We start from the raw sequence: 17209 nt of genomic DNA on the forward strand, positions 1-17209 counted from the left end.
CAGATGAATGAACCTGCATGGTTAACTTGATCACTGTACTATAATCACTATTTGGTTGTCCACAGACTGTACAACACAGTTAACAAAAAAGATAACTGCCCTGGGAATCCTGTTATAAACAGCTAGACTTAAGCATGGTGCCATAAACTTGCACAGTTTTATTCTCAGATAAGACAGGACCCACTACAATGTGGTTTCTTCTTTGTCGAGGGAGCCAGATACAACATAGTCTTCCAATGTGATGTCAACACGGTTGGTCTAATAACAGAGAAGTTGGGACTCAACTGATCTTGACCGCGCTCTGGCTTGGACTTTACATGATGAGAGCATGATTTGGGAATACAATTAAAACATGGTATTGTCCTGAATATACTGCAAGACTAAGACATATTTTCACTGTGTTGAGGGACTATTGTGTTTTACCCAGGTCTCCCAAGAAGTCAAAAATGACATTGCATACTTACAGTCTGGTAAGGCTGCTGCACAAAGACAGCAAAGCAAAGCAAATAAACAGAACAACACCTTACAAAATAGTTCTTCTCTTCAGTTTACATCATTGGAAGCAATTAGTCTCATAGTCCCCTTATTAAACTGGCCTAACTCTAACAAATGGAAGGCAGGGTAGTCACATGAGCCCAGTACTTCTTTGTAGCAGGGAAGGTGAAATAAAGATAGGTCCCTTCCCCAGTCACCTGTTCTGTCTCATCTCTCCTTTTTGTATGGCTGGAAGCCTAAAAGGGTATTTGACAACCTCATTCAATGGTTTAGCTTGTTATGGCTTCTCATCAACTTGACCTTCAACTGCCTAATATCAGCCTCCATCTTTTGAGATATCTATTTTAGGGACCTCTAAATGATATCTGAGCACCTCAAAAGCCTTTTACTGTATTTATCTTCAAAACACTCCTGTGATGTCAGAGAGTGCTATTATCCCCATTGTACAGATGGGAAACTGAGGTACAGGAGATGAAGGCCTAGACCCTCAAAAGGCATTTAGGCACCTAAGTTGCTTTGAGGATCTGGTGCTCAGTGATTTGCCCAAGATCACACAGGGAGTCTGTGGCAGAACAGGAGCTTAAAACACAAGCCTCTGTAGTCCTAGGTTAGTGCCCTAATCACTGAAGCACCAAAATCTGATGGTTTTACTGTATTTGGTCTGTAAATTTGAAAGCAATGCATCGAGAACAGTGTTCTTCTTACACGAGCTTAACAACTGCACAGCACACAGACTTTAATTCAGCTGACCCAGTAAATAATTCTGTTGAGTTTAGGCAACCTTAATTTGTTGTTTTAAACTGCTTTAGATATTTACATTTCAGAGGGTACGTCCTGCAGTGCAAGCCCCACTCCAATGCACCTACTGGGATTGGCTGATTATTCATATGTCTTAAAGGTAGGTAAAGAGCAGAGAAATGAAAAGGATGTTCTTTGTAACCACAGCCATTTTCAGACCCAGACATCCATTAGGATCTATCCTAGGACAGTGATCTTGTTTATTCCTTCTTGCTATCACCAATATTTCTGGGAGCCCCACAAATAAACCCAGGATGCTATTTTGCATGTGAACCATTGACTTAACACTATGGTACAGACAATGATGGAAAAATAGGTGGGAGATAAACTGAACTACTTTGGAGGAACGTGTAGCTTCTAGCACGGAAAAGAAAGGCAATCCAGACCCATCTTCATCAAGGTGAGCACAAGCTCCTCACTGGTAGATTAATTTTTATTTTACATTTCTAATGTTAGTATTCCAAAAACCCTACAGAAACTGAGACTGTAATTGCAGAAACTTCTTATAAAATGGAAGCAAAAAATCTGCTGAGAGCTCCAATATGCTATGTCTAGGTAGATTATTCACTGCAGATACACATTTTAATCTGCTTACTGAGCTTTCAAAACAAAATGCATGCCCTCTTCCTACAGAAGAGTCAAGCCTTAAGGCTACCGCCTTGTGTGTGTGTGTATTAATTTTGTCAGCTATCACACAGGAAATCAATAGCATAGCCAGGGTTGGAACATAGACCTGCAGGGTCCTTGTGCAGTACCTTAAACACAAGAGAACATCCTTTCTTTTCTTACAACCCTTTGCCTCAATCACTGTCTCTCCAGTGCACTGAATAAGTGAGAGTTCTGTAGAACAAGTAGTATGTAAACATGTAATTAAATACTGTCATCGTGCATACATACAAGGGGCCAAATTAAGATTGCCTGGGAAGTGACATTCATAGAATTAACACCAGCTAATGGAAGAACCCTGATTAGAACTCACAGGCTCCTCCTCACGCAATACAATCACCCATGGGCCAAAGCTACTGGTGCATCCCTGTATCTGGAGCTCTAGTTTTGTGCCTATCATGTGGGGGGCTCTGTAGGACTCCAACACAGTGCAGTTGGCCTGTGGGTAGCTTTATGGAGCTGGATGGAACATTTGGAGGCTTTAGCAGCAAGCCCCTAACAAGCTCCACTGAGCATGTGCACCTGAGAGGTTTGTAACTCTGTCATATTGGGATGGATTTTCATGAGGACAGGAAAAACCCTCTCTCTGACACCTAGGATCACCCCTTTTCCAAATACCAAGTCTTGCTCCAAAACAAGGAGGTGCTAAAGCTCTTCAAGGGAATGGCTGGAAAAAATGTTAACATTGGCTAAACTACCTATTAATCCTTAGCCTTATTCTCTGAAACCCCTATCGCTGAAATATTCCAAAATTCATTCTGAGGCAGAGAACAAGCATGGAACATTTCAGTCTGAGAGATTAAAGTTTGGCACCTTTATTAGCAACTGAAAACAGGAGTTAATAGAAAGTGTTAGACAATCTTAACTGTAGGTTGCTACCAGCTCTGCCTGTTATACCTTGCAACAAAGGCCAATAACTCTTCTCCGTGGTCAGTTAACTGCAGAACTAGCTTCCCACTGGCATTTCAGATAAATATATTTAAATAGATAAAAACATTTAAAAATAATCTACAATGATTAATAATAAATAGCAACAAGGAAAATAAGGTGAGGCCGAAAGGGAAAAATCAATCAAACCCAATATGCCTATCTCCTGTATCATTCCCTCCTCCACCAATCAAATCATTTTATTACGGTATAATTAAACTACAATGTATGTATATATTCTTTCATATAAAGTAAACAAAAGCATGACCATTAAGACATAAGGCTGATGTAGTCTATGTTTCACACCACTTAGCTGTATACAATTATTTGATTTATTTATTTGAAAGAATTCATCTGAAGCATCTATTCCTGGTGCTAGTGATTTTTACAGCAAGTATGGTGTATGATTACAAAAATAAGCCCCAAACAAAATTCCAGTGCACACTGGGTTGCTGAAACTAGACTATTTGTCCAGCATACTAACCCCATATCTGACCACTCTCTAACCCCCCTCTCTGACATACACACATACATGCTACCAAGCACCCAGAACTCTTCTCTCCCTCTAGCTTTCCAGCATCTTCTGAAAGTTAACAAATCAAAATCCTTGTCTGATCAAGGAGACGGGCACATTTCAGACGATGCCCTGTCACTTTTTCCTTCCTTTTTAACCTCATGGGCTGTTTTTAGCACAAGTACCTCTGAGCACACAGCTGTTGCTGTATCACACAGGGAGAAAGATGGTCTGTCATGTAGGCAAGACTCAAAACCATTTAGGTCTTTATAGTTTGAAATCCATAACCTCCTCCACCTGGAAACTAATAGGCAGACAATATATAAATACTTACTGGTCAGAGACTTCAGTGATACATAGACATAGCAAGGATCAGACAAGGAGAGACGCTGGGATTTTCAAAGAAGACAAAGGAAGTTAGGTGTCTAACTCTCATATTTCAATGGGATTTAGGTGCCTGAATCCCATATGCTCCTTTGAATATCCCAGTGTGCCTGGGCAACCAACTGATCCAGGCAGTACTGGATCATGCTAAAACTTAAGCATCCACATTTCAAATATAGTTCTTTGCTTCCTAACAGGAGCTAGGAATTTTGCAAAAATGATACTCTCAAATCTTGTGTTACTGTAATACTTGGCCTCACAGTGAGCCAAGCATAAAGCAGAGCTTTCAAAAGGACTTGCTCTGTGGATGATTACTAAGGAGGGTATAATAGTGTAGATGCATGAAGGAGCAGTTCTGTGAGCCTTCTGAGTTAAATGGTCCACTCAGAATCCCATGCCCTGTACTGAAGCTACACTACTAACACCCTGATCAGACTTTTTCTAAGAAATATTAGCTGAATGAAGAGCAAAAGGGGACCAACCAGTAGCTACATTGACTAGGGATGTCTCTCATACAGCTGACCTGCCTCTTTACCCAAGAGGTACAGTATTATGTTTTATCAATTTATGGTGCTTACATGGCTCCCCCACCCCATTACTGTGTATCTGAGCACCTCACAGTCTTTAATTATTTATCTTCACAACACCCCCATGAGGTAGGGAAGTAGTATTCTTCCCATTTTACAAATAGGGAACCAAAATGCAGAGACACAGAGACACTAACTAACTTGCTCGTGTCTAAGCAGGAAACTGAACCTACGTGTGCTCAGTCCTAGGCTAGCATACTAACCACTGAACTATCCTTCCTCTTAGTTTCAGTCTATTGCTTCAAATTTCTTTACATTGGCTTGCACTTCTTAAGAAATATTCTACTGTGGGCCAACTTCACTCCCAGTACCAATCCTGTTTCCACTTCTCAACTCAAGGGCATGAAAAAAAGTCATATTGACAGTATTAATGAGATAAAGCTGAAAATAAACATGGTTTCATGTAATGGGTGTGGCTCCTTGATTACAGCTTCTTTTTATATCTTCTCCATTTCTTCCATTGACCTGGGCACACGGCTTTAGATTGATTAGGAGTGAATGTTTCCTCACTGCCTGAAGCCCAATGCTGTATTTTCTACAGGACATTTCACAGTTAGGAACTATAGTCCCATCTGTTTGCTACTCCTCCCGGTCTGAAGACACTTGTTTTAAATTCAGTCATGGTCAAATCTGCAAAGGGATGACACCTGATAACCATGGATGTGAAGTTATGTTAGTCATGTTACTAAGCTGAGGAGCTATTGACGGAAGCAAATCCCCTTGCCACAGTATTAGAAAGATGCTATCAAATCCCTCAAACGACAAATTCTATCATTATGTGGTTAATAGCTGTGTAAGCATGTAGGTGCTCCTACATTTAAAGAAATCATAACTGAGTTGTGATAGCATTCGGGAAGATGCTGAGACTTTTAGGTGTGCCATTGTGCATCAACAGGTACTTTGTGACTCATTATGTATGGAATTACTATGTCAGATGTAAATTTTATTTATATCACTGCAATCAGTGGCATTTTGAGTCTCAGACATATGAGACTTTAAAATGAGTTCTCTCTAACATGTCACAGGCATAGCTTTTAATTTGGCACCCATCTCTGCTCAGATATTATGCTTTATTACGCTAATATAGGAACCTAGATAGACAGATATAACAGTAGATGGCATATTGAGAAATTAGCTCCAAACAAAATCCTCTAGGGTATTTTGCTGGATCAGTTACTTGCAGTTTGCCTGTGGTTAGTGTTGTAAATAAGATTAGGGGAAAGAGCCTGGGATTATGTGGTAACAGTCTGGTTGGTAGCAAGTCAAATTAGTCATAGAAAAACTGTAGAAAACATAGCATATGCTAGGTTGGACAGGTTCATGTTTGAACAGCTGCCTTGAATAAGGAATTATTGGGACATTTTTTTCAATAAAAGAATACCTTCCCATTCCTTTGTACCAGGCTGATAAAAGGTTTGCCCTTTAATTATCACTTAGTTTTTTTAATTCAGAAATTGCCACCTACAAGTAACATGTTATTTAGGAACACACACATCGGCCCACATCTTAGTCCCTCTGAAATCAATGAAAAACAACAGCTGGGAACAGGATAGGGTCCAGAATATTTAATTTATATTTTTGATCCAAAATTCTTCTTCTATAACTTGACTAGATAAGAGGTTTCCTTATTACCACATTAAATCCAGATTTAATATTGGAGATCTCCAAACTGTGAACATGTTAAATATAGTATGGTAAAACAATGCCCAGTAGCATGGAATAATCTGCTCCCAGTTACTCTGATGTAAGTTTGGAAATATTTCAGTGCTATGTACCCTCATCTCTAGAAACTGGGAATGCTTGGCATCTTTCAAATTAGGGCTTTTACACTAGACCAGGGTCTCTCTTAAGGTGACCAGATGTCCCGCTCCTATAGGGACAGTCCCAATATTTGGGGGTCTCTCTTATATAGGCGTCTATTACTCCCCATCCTGATTTTTCCCACTTGCTGTCTGGTCACACTAGTCTCTCTCCATAGTGCTCAATTGCCTGAACCCCATTATTAAGGGATCAGAGTTAGGCAATGAAAATAACTTAGCATGGGGATGGGTTTTTGATATACATACCTCTGAGAAGCAAAATTCACCTTTTTTGGCCATAGATGAGCAAAAATTAATATCCATTGTTAAGTCCTTCTCACATGCATATACTGGCAGTTTTAATACAGCATCATTGGAACAGCAACAACCAAAAATGCCTTTTGCTAGTGGTTTGACTATAATTCTATACTGTGAAATAGGCCTTTTCTGTTCATTTTTAAAAGAGATCTTGTTTTAAACGAGAAAAATTTAGATTTGACAAGTTGTCCTACACATACACAGTGCCTTTATTATGCAATTTTTGAAGAGGCGTTTGTTGGAGATTTACAAGCTTCTAAAAAACTTGCATGACAGGAGCAAGTCACATCAGTCATACCATGTTTAACCTACACTAAGAGTTAAGAGCATTTTATTGTTCTTTTTAATCACTGCCAGGGAGATTTTCAAAATCAGCTAAGATATTTAGGAGCAAACATCCATGGGATTTTTGCTCCTAAATCCTTTAGTTGCATTTGAAAATTTTCCACTGTAAGTGTACTGTCCTTATAATGCTGTATGTATTTAAAGATAGCAAAAGCCCTGTGGCTGGTCAGTGTTTCTGAGACATGTAATATGATGATTTGAGAGAGGATCCCTCTAGAAACTGGACATGACCAGAATAGTGTGTTTAGGGACGTGGACTATTTATATAGTTGTTGGTGTTGGCCTGAGCACCATTAACACTCAAAGCCATTGAAAAATAAGGGCATGCAACACCTTGTAGGATTTTGGACCCTTACGGTGAAGAAATGGGACTATATCTATAAGGAAGAAAATAAATTAAAAAAAAATGGTACCAGACATACACAACATTTCTTAGCTGTTGTTAAAAAATAAAAACTCTTCAGCTTCACCTTAAGTTTTCTGAGCTGAACTCTGACTCCAGGAACTTGAGAAACTGCTCTCTCCCCACTGTGTCCTTCAGTGCTTCATCCATGCCAAAGCCCCATCGCTTTACCCTCTGTTGCCCTGGCTCTTTGCTATGGGCAAGAAAAAAAGTAGTCACAGACCTGAGCTAGCACTTTAGTGTTGTATATGCAAATAATGATGGAAACTCCTAAAGTTCAGCTATGGGTTTCTTGCTTTCCAAGTCACTTGTGTTTATACGATGTTATTATACAAAGATTTAATTGTCAGTGCCAAGCACACTGTCTGTGCTTAATCAATATAGCATAGGAGTGTGTGTGTGTGTGTGTGTGTGTGTGTGTGTGTGTATACACACATACACATGTACATATGGGCCTCCCCTTCTTGTCCCCCTCAGTGGAACCCTGTACATTGGCTATTGTGGACCCTGCAGTCTTTCATGCAAGTATATAAATCCATCCAAAATAACATGAAACTGTACAGCTGAAAAGACCAAGAGCAAATTGGTAGCATGGTAATCTCATTTCCTATCTGCCTCAGTACTGTCCTGCAGAACGTGTGGTTGAAATCTGCACACTTCAAGCAAAGATGGAAATTATTGCTGTGTACATGATTAATCTGAAAAGAAGGAAGAAATAACATACCACACCTCTAGTTCCCAGAATGTAGTGTCATCTGATAGCCACGGGTTAGAGGGGTCAGGCGGCACAAGAAATGGATCATATTCCACATACTGCTCTGTGTAAGCTAACAGACTAAAAAAACAAAACCATTGTCATGTTAATGAGCTTTATGATCAGAAACCTGTTTTTTAAAAGTAAACAGTGGTGGTGATGGGATAGTGCTTCTTATTTTATCAAGGGCTGAAATAAAATAAACTGCAAGCTTTATTAATACTTCTAAACATTTCCGCATAGCGTTTCACTGAAGAATGTCAAATGCATTAATCAATAAAGTCTAACACAGAGCCCATGAATCAGGTTTTAGCCTCATTTTATACATGAGGCAACTGAAGTACAAAGAGATTGAAATAAGGCACAGAGAGAAGCTGAAATAAAAAATTAAATAAGTAGATATGACTCTGAGTTGGGGAGGGCTGAGTTGGGAGGGGAGCTCACTAGGTTGCTTAATGGAGGCAATGTGGCAACATTATTGTACAACAGATCTGGGGATAAGTCCCTGAGCTGCATAGGTGCTGTCACTCAGCCTACTGCCTGATTCACCAACTCAGCTGTGCAGTGGCTCTTTCAGGTGGCCAAACTATGGCGGGGGGAAACGGCAAACCATGGGTTTTCTAAAACAGGCCACTAGTTCTCAAAATAAGGATATTTCTGGCTTTCTTGGAGATATAGTTGCCTATTTACTTATAAAAACTGCGTTGTTAAGTCCTATTAATGCAGAGTGGGGTGATAGCATGCAGGATAAGAGTCAGTTAATGATGGTGGTGGTGGGGGAAGAGAATGAAACAAGAGGTTTTTTTTTAATTTCTCGGGAATGAACTTAGAACAATGTCGTGGTGCAAAAACTGTCTTGCAGGCCCACAAAAATCATCAACACCAGCTGTGGTACCCGATGACTTCAGTGGGAGTTTGTGAGACACCACCAATTTGGTCAATACCAGGAACTGAACTTGGGGCCTCCTGAGCTGAAAATAAGAGGTGCTCTAGTGAAGCTAAAGAGCCAGGCTCTGCACTGCAGAGCTGTAACAGACACGGCCTCTGTACATAGGGACATACAGACATATACAACATACAATAACAAGTCGGTTACATCTACATTAGGAATTCTGTAGCTTTTTCTCCACACTGGTCCTGAAAAACAGATAGCAATTTTCCTAGGGTAGGCAATGTCAGGGAGCTTAGTGTACAAAGCAGTGTTCAAGATCACGCCACAGCTTTCTTCTAAATTCAGCACTTTTTTTCCTGTTTCACAGAACTGAGAGAAATGGCATTAAATCTCACCATATTAGTGAATCAGAAAATAGACATGCCTTCACAGCTGACACAATGCAAACTGTCTTCAGCCAATTTGAATAACACATCCCAGCTCCCTTGTCTCCTCCTCTCTGGCTCCTTCTCACAGAAATTTTCTAGATACTTCTTAGACCATTTCAAAAATAGAAAATGTGACAATATACGTACCTCTCTGCAACTTTTGACATTTTTAATCGATGTCTATCTAACTGTATTTGCCAATATTTTATCTGAAAAAGTGAAGGCAAAAAGTGGCATGAGTAATATCTTGCTTGACTCTATTTTCAGAACTTTTTATTAGGACTACAATGTAAAGTTAATTTTTCCTAAGTCACAGAGAAGTGTATATGAGCTATAGTGACATATTATCATAATATTTCTTAAAGTAGATGGAACTCTCTATTAATACAAGACATTACACATAGCTAAAAATGGACAAGTATAACATTTTTCCTAAAGGTTCATCAAATAAATCCAATTAGCATTTTCATTTTTACAGAGAAATCCATTAATTGTTCCCAGTCACCCACTGTTTACCGCTTCGATGCTCTGGGAAAGATTAATGAAGTATTAATGGCAATATATGAGTAAATCCACACACCCTGAGATGCAACTATGCTCTCAAACCTTAAAGTGAAGTGTTGGAAGAGAGAGTGAGTGAACTGGTTACTGCAAAAAAGCTAATGCATTTAATTACAAAAGGAACACACAAACTGGATTATTGGTAAAGCCTTACACTGTTAATAAAGAATAAAAAAAGACAGTGCTACTCCCATTACCCTTAATGAAAGTTATATGCATAAATTTCCATATACTGAGATGAGAAGAAATATACTCTCAAACTCTGTTTCCTCTAAACATTTAATTGATCTAATTTAAATGTTAAATAAATATACCTGACAGTTATGGTCAATTTTTATTCTAATTTTTATTTTCCAGAATGGTTTATTTAGAAGTTTATTATAATTGTTTTCAAACCTCTTGGTGTAATTCATCTTCTGTGGGTGGCTTAGTTTCTGGTACTGGTGTGTGGGTAGGACTATGACTTCGAATGTCATTTTGTAATCCATAGACAGACTATGAAAAAGTATAGAAAGAAAGACATTTGTTTTTAAAGAGTGCTTCTCTTATACAGACATCATATATATTTTTGTATTATGTATTTAAGAAGTTAGCTACCTCTGTGTATTCAAAAGCCTTACATCACTGTTCAACAGTACTGTAAATATGCCATGCATTGAAACACAATGTTGTGAAATGAAATTAAGAATTCTGAGAAAAGGCCCTATTACACGATAACATAGGATTTTATGTCTAACTCTCTCTATATATATTTGCATGTAGCACGTGTTAGGAATGACACAGTAGGGCATCTATTATAGTGGGTGTATGTGGTTGGCATGGAAAAGAGGGAACAGGAAATTGAGAGGTACACTGCCATGATGAATTATTATTTGTACACTTCCAATGTGTGTGCCAGGTGCTTGATAAATGACTAATGCCTGGGACCTTTCACTAATGCAATCAAATTGTGCTGATGACATATCCAAATCCAGTCTTCCTTCACATTCAGGACTTCACCATGCAACAATACTATAATCTAACTACAAAGTGATACTTTAGATTAAAAATGGGATCAATGTACAGAACTGGAATCCAGATATGGATCTGGAATATCTTATAATTTAGGGCTGCTTGGATGTGGGGTATTGGTCCAACCTGTTATATAGACTTGGGCAATTTGTAAAATTGGTTTGATATATCTCATCTATTTCTTCCAAAGTTCCAGGGGTTTCATTTGGGGATATCTTTATTCTAAATTTCTCTTTACTTTCAAGGATGTGCAAAGATCCATTGCTACTACTATTTTTCTTGCATGTTTTACTTCCTGAAAGTGAAAGTTCTGTGGGCATTTTCACTTCTGTTTTTCCCCTTTAACTAATGACAGAAAATTTGTAACAAGGATACTAAGTATGTACCATGCAATATTCAACATACTGAACAACATACTGACAATATGTTCTACACTGGAAAAAATTGGTCTCTTATTATTTTAGTTCCTGCCTGTGCCTCTGAGAGATTCCTTGGGGTCATGGTATTTATATTTGCAAACAACATATTTTGTTTAGGGCAGTTAAAATCGCAAAGTTCCTGTAAGGCTTGATTATGAGTGAAAAACAGAAGATGAAGGTGCTCAGTATCCTTAAACAACCTTGTAAGAAAAAGCTTAAAGAAAAAGCAGGTCTGTTTTAATTTTTAGGGTATGTCTACACTTACTGAGTTTTTGTGCTGTAAGTTTCACCAGTGATAGGGAACTGGTGAAAATAAAGCACTGGTTTGTGTACTCACTCAATTCCTCAGGTGTCAGAGTGTTTACACTGCCAGCACTTCCATCGCTGGTGAGAGCAGCGCTGTATGGCAGCTATCCCACAGTGCAGCTCTCTCGATAGGTCTTGTGGGAAGGGGGGGATGAGCGGAAGGTATTCTGGATCCCTGCTCAGTGCCCCGTGCTGCCCTGCTTCATATCTCAGAAGACCCATTACATCCTTGTTTCTTCCATGGCTTTTTTTAAAAACCTCCTACTGTCTTGGCTGCTTTTCCCACCACATCTACAAACAAAGCGAAAGGGAGCTTCAAACTTCTCGGGGCTTATGGTGGAGGGGCGGACGTCTGTGCATCAGAGCAGTGGAGATGCTGGCCAGAGCGGTCGCTCTTGGAACTGCAGGATATCCGCCGGAGGCCAAAAGGTGTTTACACTGCTAGAAGGTGTCTTCACTTTCACAGCAGCGCAAAAAGAACAGCTGAAAGAGCTGTGTGCCTCTTGTGAAGGTGGTTTTCTTTTTGTGGTGAAACTTCTGAGTTTCACCGCAAAAAGTCATTAACAAGTATAGACACTCCTGCAGTTTTAGTGCAAAAAAGGGACTTTTTGCGCTTTAAACGGTAAGTGTAGACATACCCTTAGTAAATGGCTTACTGATTAGTAGTTTCAAGTCACAACAGGCTATAGAATTTTGTATGTATTTTTTCAATGCAAAGAAAGGTGGAAAAAAGGTTTTACATATTTCATTGATATTAAATAAACAACTCTGGAAATACACCACTTTTTATCCAAACACAGTACTTACCTTTCTTGTTTTGTGAGGATTTTTCATTCTTGAAGACTTTTTTATATCCACTTCAGTAGTGTTTACACATCCAGGCTAAAAATTAAGAAAACATAAGAATGGAATCTGACATTGAACTCCATATTTATTGCATTTAGTTACTGCACAGTGAAGCTTGTACTATTGGTTAGAGTAAGCAGAGACATGGTCAAAACTGTGAAGTATGGATAAATCTATCCTGTGGATGACAAACTATATTCAACAATGTAAGATGCTGGAGTGTAGACTCCTCTGGAAAAATATGAGATAACACTGTATACAGGACCATGAGTATTACTGGTTTGCACCCTGCATCTATGTAGCAATATGGATGCCACTATAATGCAAAAGCAATGCCTTCAGGAGATAATGTTTTGAAACCTGCACTGAGATCCACCTCCAATAGACAATCTGCTGTCTGAATTTATTACTTTAAAACATCATTAGGGTTTCTAGAACAATGTTGCTTGGTCTATTTTGAGAAAAGTTGCCAACTTTCTGATTGCAGAAAACCAAACACCCTTGCCTCACCCCTGCTCTGCCTCTCCCCCTTCCCCAAAGCCCTGCCCTTGCCCTGCCCCTTCTCCTAGGACCTGCCTCTCTCACTCCATCCCACCCTCGCTCACATGCTCACTTTCTCCAGGCAGGGGCAGGGGGTTGGGGTGCCGGAGGGAGTGAGGGTTATAACTAAGTGTGCAGGCTCAGGCATGGGGCCAGGGATGAAGGGCTTGGGGTGCAGGAGGGAGCTCCAGGCAGGGGAGGTGAGGCCAAGGGGTCTGGAGTGTGGGAGGGGATTCTGGGATGAGGCAGGGGATGGGGTGTGGCAGGGGGAATGGGCTCTCTGCTGGGGATGTTGGCTCTGGGGTGTGACCAGAAATGAGGGGTTCAGGGTGCGGGAGGGGGCTCTTGGCTAGGGCAAGGGATTGGGTGCAGGAGGGGGTGATGGCTCTAGCTGGGAATGCAGGCTCTGGTGTGGGTCCAGGGCTGAGGGGTTTAGAGTGAAGGAGGGGGCTCTGGGCTGGGGCTGAGGGGTTTGGTGTGCTGGATGGGTGCAGGATCTGGGAGGGAGTTTGGGTGCAGTGGGGGCTCAGGGCTGGGGCGATTGGGGTGCAGGAGGGGGCTCTGGGCTGGGGGTTGGTGTGAGGGCTTCGTCTGGGGGTGCAGGCTCTGGGGTGGAGCCAGGGATGAGGGGTTTAGGGTACAGGAAGGGGCTCTAGGCTGGGGCTGAAGGGTTTGGAGTGCGGGAGGGACCTCGATGTTTGGGCGGAGATGCAGGAGTAGGTGTGCAGTGCAGGCTCTGGGAGGTAGTTTGGGTGCAGGAGGGGGCTCAGGGCTGGGGCAGGAGGTTGGGGTTTGGGCTTTGGGCGGCTCTTAACTCAGGCGGCTCCTGGGAGAGGCAGGCATGTCCCCCTGGCTGCTAGCCCTGGCCAATGGGAGCTGTGGAGTCAGCGCTTGGGGCAGAGGCAGCATGCGGAACCCCCATGGTCACTCCTGCGCCTAGGAGCCGCACACGCCGGCTACTTCCGGGAGCTGAATGGAGCCAGGGCAGGCAGGGAGCCTACCTTAGCCCTGCTGCACCTCTGACGGGAGTTTTAGGGGCTCAGTCAGTGGCATTCCAGTCGAAAACTGGAGGCCTAGCAACACTAATTTTGAGACCTACTTTTGCTGGGCACTGCTTTTTGCTGGTTGTTCTGGTGGCCTTTAGGCAGATTTCACTTTATCTTTCTATGTTGAAAGGACTGTGAACTATATACAGAGAAGCATGAAAAAACACCCAATGTTCACTCTAGCAGGCATTTGTGACAGAGGTTGAGAGTGGAGCAGCTAAGATTATTATTCAATTAAATTATTACCTATAAGTTGTGTTGGACACATAATTACAAGTTCAAACTCATAACTCAGAGAGAACAAATCCTTTTCAAGACCACAAAAGCAAAACACATGTTTCTTTCTTGGTTCTGTCAGGGACTCCAAACAATAAGAGATCTTCTATGCAATGCTGTCATTTGAAAAGTGTGGTGGACCCAGAAAGCAATGCATAGACTGTGCAAGGTGCCCCATAGCATATGTGGAACTACACCATAATCTTGACTGTCACTCCTTCAGAAAGCAAGGACTATTGGACCACTTCTTTAAAAAGTAGCCTGAAGAAGGTGAGGAAATTGAACTTGCTTCTTCATGTAACATAAAGGGGATTGAACAGTCTTGACAAAATATAGACAAAAACATCTTCTCACATTTCCCACTAATTTTTGTTTATTTTAGAAATTCAGGTCATGTCATAATTTCATTGGTTCTTCATTGAGTCCCTTTCAGGCTAGACATCACAAAAGAGAAAGCTGAGCAATTGTGAGGGGAAGAGATTTTAGCTATGCTGTTTAAGATTATGTTTATGTAGAAACTTATTTAACGCCTATTTAACTGCCTAATAAATGCTTTGCTTAAAAGGCATAGGTTTTTTAAGGTTCAACATCTCAGTTATGGGGTTGGAACTCACAACAAATACGTGAGGTACCCAAGAAAGTCCTCCAGTCACACAAGCCTTTAAAATTAAAAGACATAAAGCAAATGGAAACAACAAACAAATGTACATTTCAGTCCTTCTTACAACATTATAAAGTAGCATAAAATGACACAAAACCCATTTTTTTTTAGATCTGCTAGTACATGTTGTTACAAATGCAAATTTCTGTGTTTAAACAAGGTTTTGCACACAAAACTGAAGCCTTCTAGGCATCCACTGTCAGAAGAATATGCTGCCACTACACTACATTGAGGCATGGTATGTTGAGCCAAAGATAGCATTTTAACCAAAGCTGTGTGAAACTCAATCATAATCATTCCTGGGGCACAGTGTAGTCATTTGAATCTTTTCATCAGTTTCAGTTAATGTTAGTTTGAACCCCAAGTTCTGCTCTGAGTTTCTGACTCAAAGTGGAACTTGGCCAATTTAAGATTATAAAAATCATAAATCATTCAAGGTTACTAAAATTTAATAGAACCTTTAGAAAAACCTGTGCTGCCTTTCACATGTACAATCATACGCTGATTGAACTCAATGGCAAAACTCTCATTGACTTTTATGGGAACATAATCAGGCCACAGATTTTTACCAAAACATCAAACATGGTGAGTTTTGTGTTGTCTGGGGTTTCATATCCCAATTTTTACACAGACCTAACTGAAGCCTTTTACTCACTTTGACTTGCTTTACTGCAGGACATTTCAACAGCCAATCACTTAGGATATGACACATCCATAGAAGCAGATGATCTGAGAACCATGTTGCGAACACCACACAAAATTTCCACCATTTCATTATGCTTTTAATGATTATGTCCCAGGAAAATTTTAATTTCAATATTTATCATAACTATTATAAATAATACATAAAAAGAAGGGAAATGAGTCAAATTCATCCCAGAAATAACTCCATGAACAAATTCAATCCATTATTTCATTTTAAACTCTGTCTCACTAAAAAGACTGGGCCAGATTTTGTCTTTAATTATATTCAATGATGTCAAAATGGTTATTGAAAACAGAATGTAACCTTCCTTCCCTTTTGTAAGCCTTTATACCCAGCTATTTGTAAACCTTATATCTTGTCCCTGGGTTTATGTCAATGTATTTTAAATGTGTTATGTTGCTGAAAACTTTTTTTTTTTTTAATGTTGCAAACACAGTTGCTCCAAGTTGGGACTTTACTGGGCAGAGTTGTTATAAATATATGTAATGTCAGAGTTGTTATAAATAGTACAGTTTTAGGAGTTTATAATGGAAATGTCAGACTCTTCTTAATAGCACTAGAGGAGGTATTTCCGGTTATAACAGGAGGTAACAGAGTGAGAGGCACTGGGAGCCTGAGTGCGGGGGAACGGGTCCACATGCTTCAGGGCCAGAGTTAGGTGAAATTTTTCAGATGAATAGTTTACATGTTAAATAATGCAGTTTTGGTCAACCTGAAGCTATTTGTGAATTTGACATGATTACCCCCAAAATTGGGCCATTTTCCCCCCCTTTTCTGACAGCAGCACCCTCCTTTAGTCCTGTGGTTTGAACACTGACTTGGGTCCCACCAGCTCTTCCCAATGTAGAGACAGGATCTGAACTTGGACTCCCCACACTGTACAACAGTGCCCTAACCACTAGACTATTCTGAGGCCAGGCTCTCTTGTAGAAGCAGTTCCCCTTTAGATAAATAACTACATAGTCACTGAAGCAGGGACTTGCACTTAAGTCTTCCACATCATAGGCAAGTACCCTTACCACTAGACTATATAGCCAATCACATTCTGTTTCCTTGGTCCAATGACTGTTCATTGTCATTCATTGTGGCACTTCATAATAACTGTATTCAGGACACATACTAATCACTACATGAAGTCAGGAAGAAATATACCCATAGCTTTATATGGCACCATTCACAATACAGTACACTTATTGGATGCTAAAAAGCACAGTATAGCATAATCAAGTTCATTAATAGGGAAGAGTGCACTTTTTTTTTTGCCATTAAGCTCTAGACACCTTTTGTAAAGAAAACATGGGTTTATGGACTCTTGGTTTATTTTGGCAGAGCAACTTTTATGAAATATATAGTTAGCTGGGTCCTCTTTTACTTTCTCTGAAGTAATAAAAGCAGGACAAGAAAACCCTGGTTCTTATTAACCAAATGTATCCAAGTGAAAGAGATAACAGAGAAAAGTATTTATAGGAAATAAAGGTTTGTTTAAAAAACACTTTGGATCTGAACCCCAAACATGCCAGTACCAGA

At 40.2% G+C, this 17209-nt stretch overlaps 1 protein-coding gene across 4 annotated transcripts in view; it reads right to left on the reverse strand.

Annotated features, from left to right (window-relative positions):
• The window catches only part of RGS7 (regulator of G protein signaling 7), a 454835-nt gene that overhangs the window by 22195 nt on the left and 415431 nt on the right, over positions 1–17209 (reverse strand). For all 4 annotated transcript variants that reach the window (XM_030556981.1, XM_030556980.1, XM_030556983.1 and 1 more), the window contains exons 10-14: positions 12415–12489; positions 10268–10366; positions 9458–9519; positions 7961–8071; positions 7304–7429 (exon numbers count right to left, since the gene is read on the reverse strand). In XM_030556981.1, coding sequence (XP_030412841.1) covers positions 7304–7429; positions 7961–8071; positions 9458–9519; positions 10268–10366; positions 12415–12489 — 473 coding nt within the window. The remainder of the gene's footprint in view (positions 1–7303; positions 7430–7960; positions 8072–9457; positions 9520–10267; positions 10367–12414; positions 12490–17209) is intronic.

Source organism: Gopherus evgoodei, chromosome 3 (genome assembly GCF_007399415.2).
Source record: "Gopherus evgoodei ecotype Sinaloan lineage chromosome 3, rGopEvg1_v1.p, whole genome shotgun sequence".
Taxonomy (NCBI): domain Eukaryota; kingdom Metazoa; phylum Chordata; order Testudines; family Testudinidae; genus Gopherus; species Gopherus evgoodei.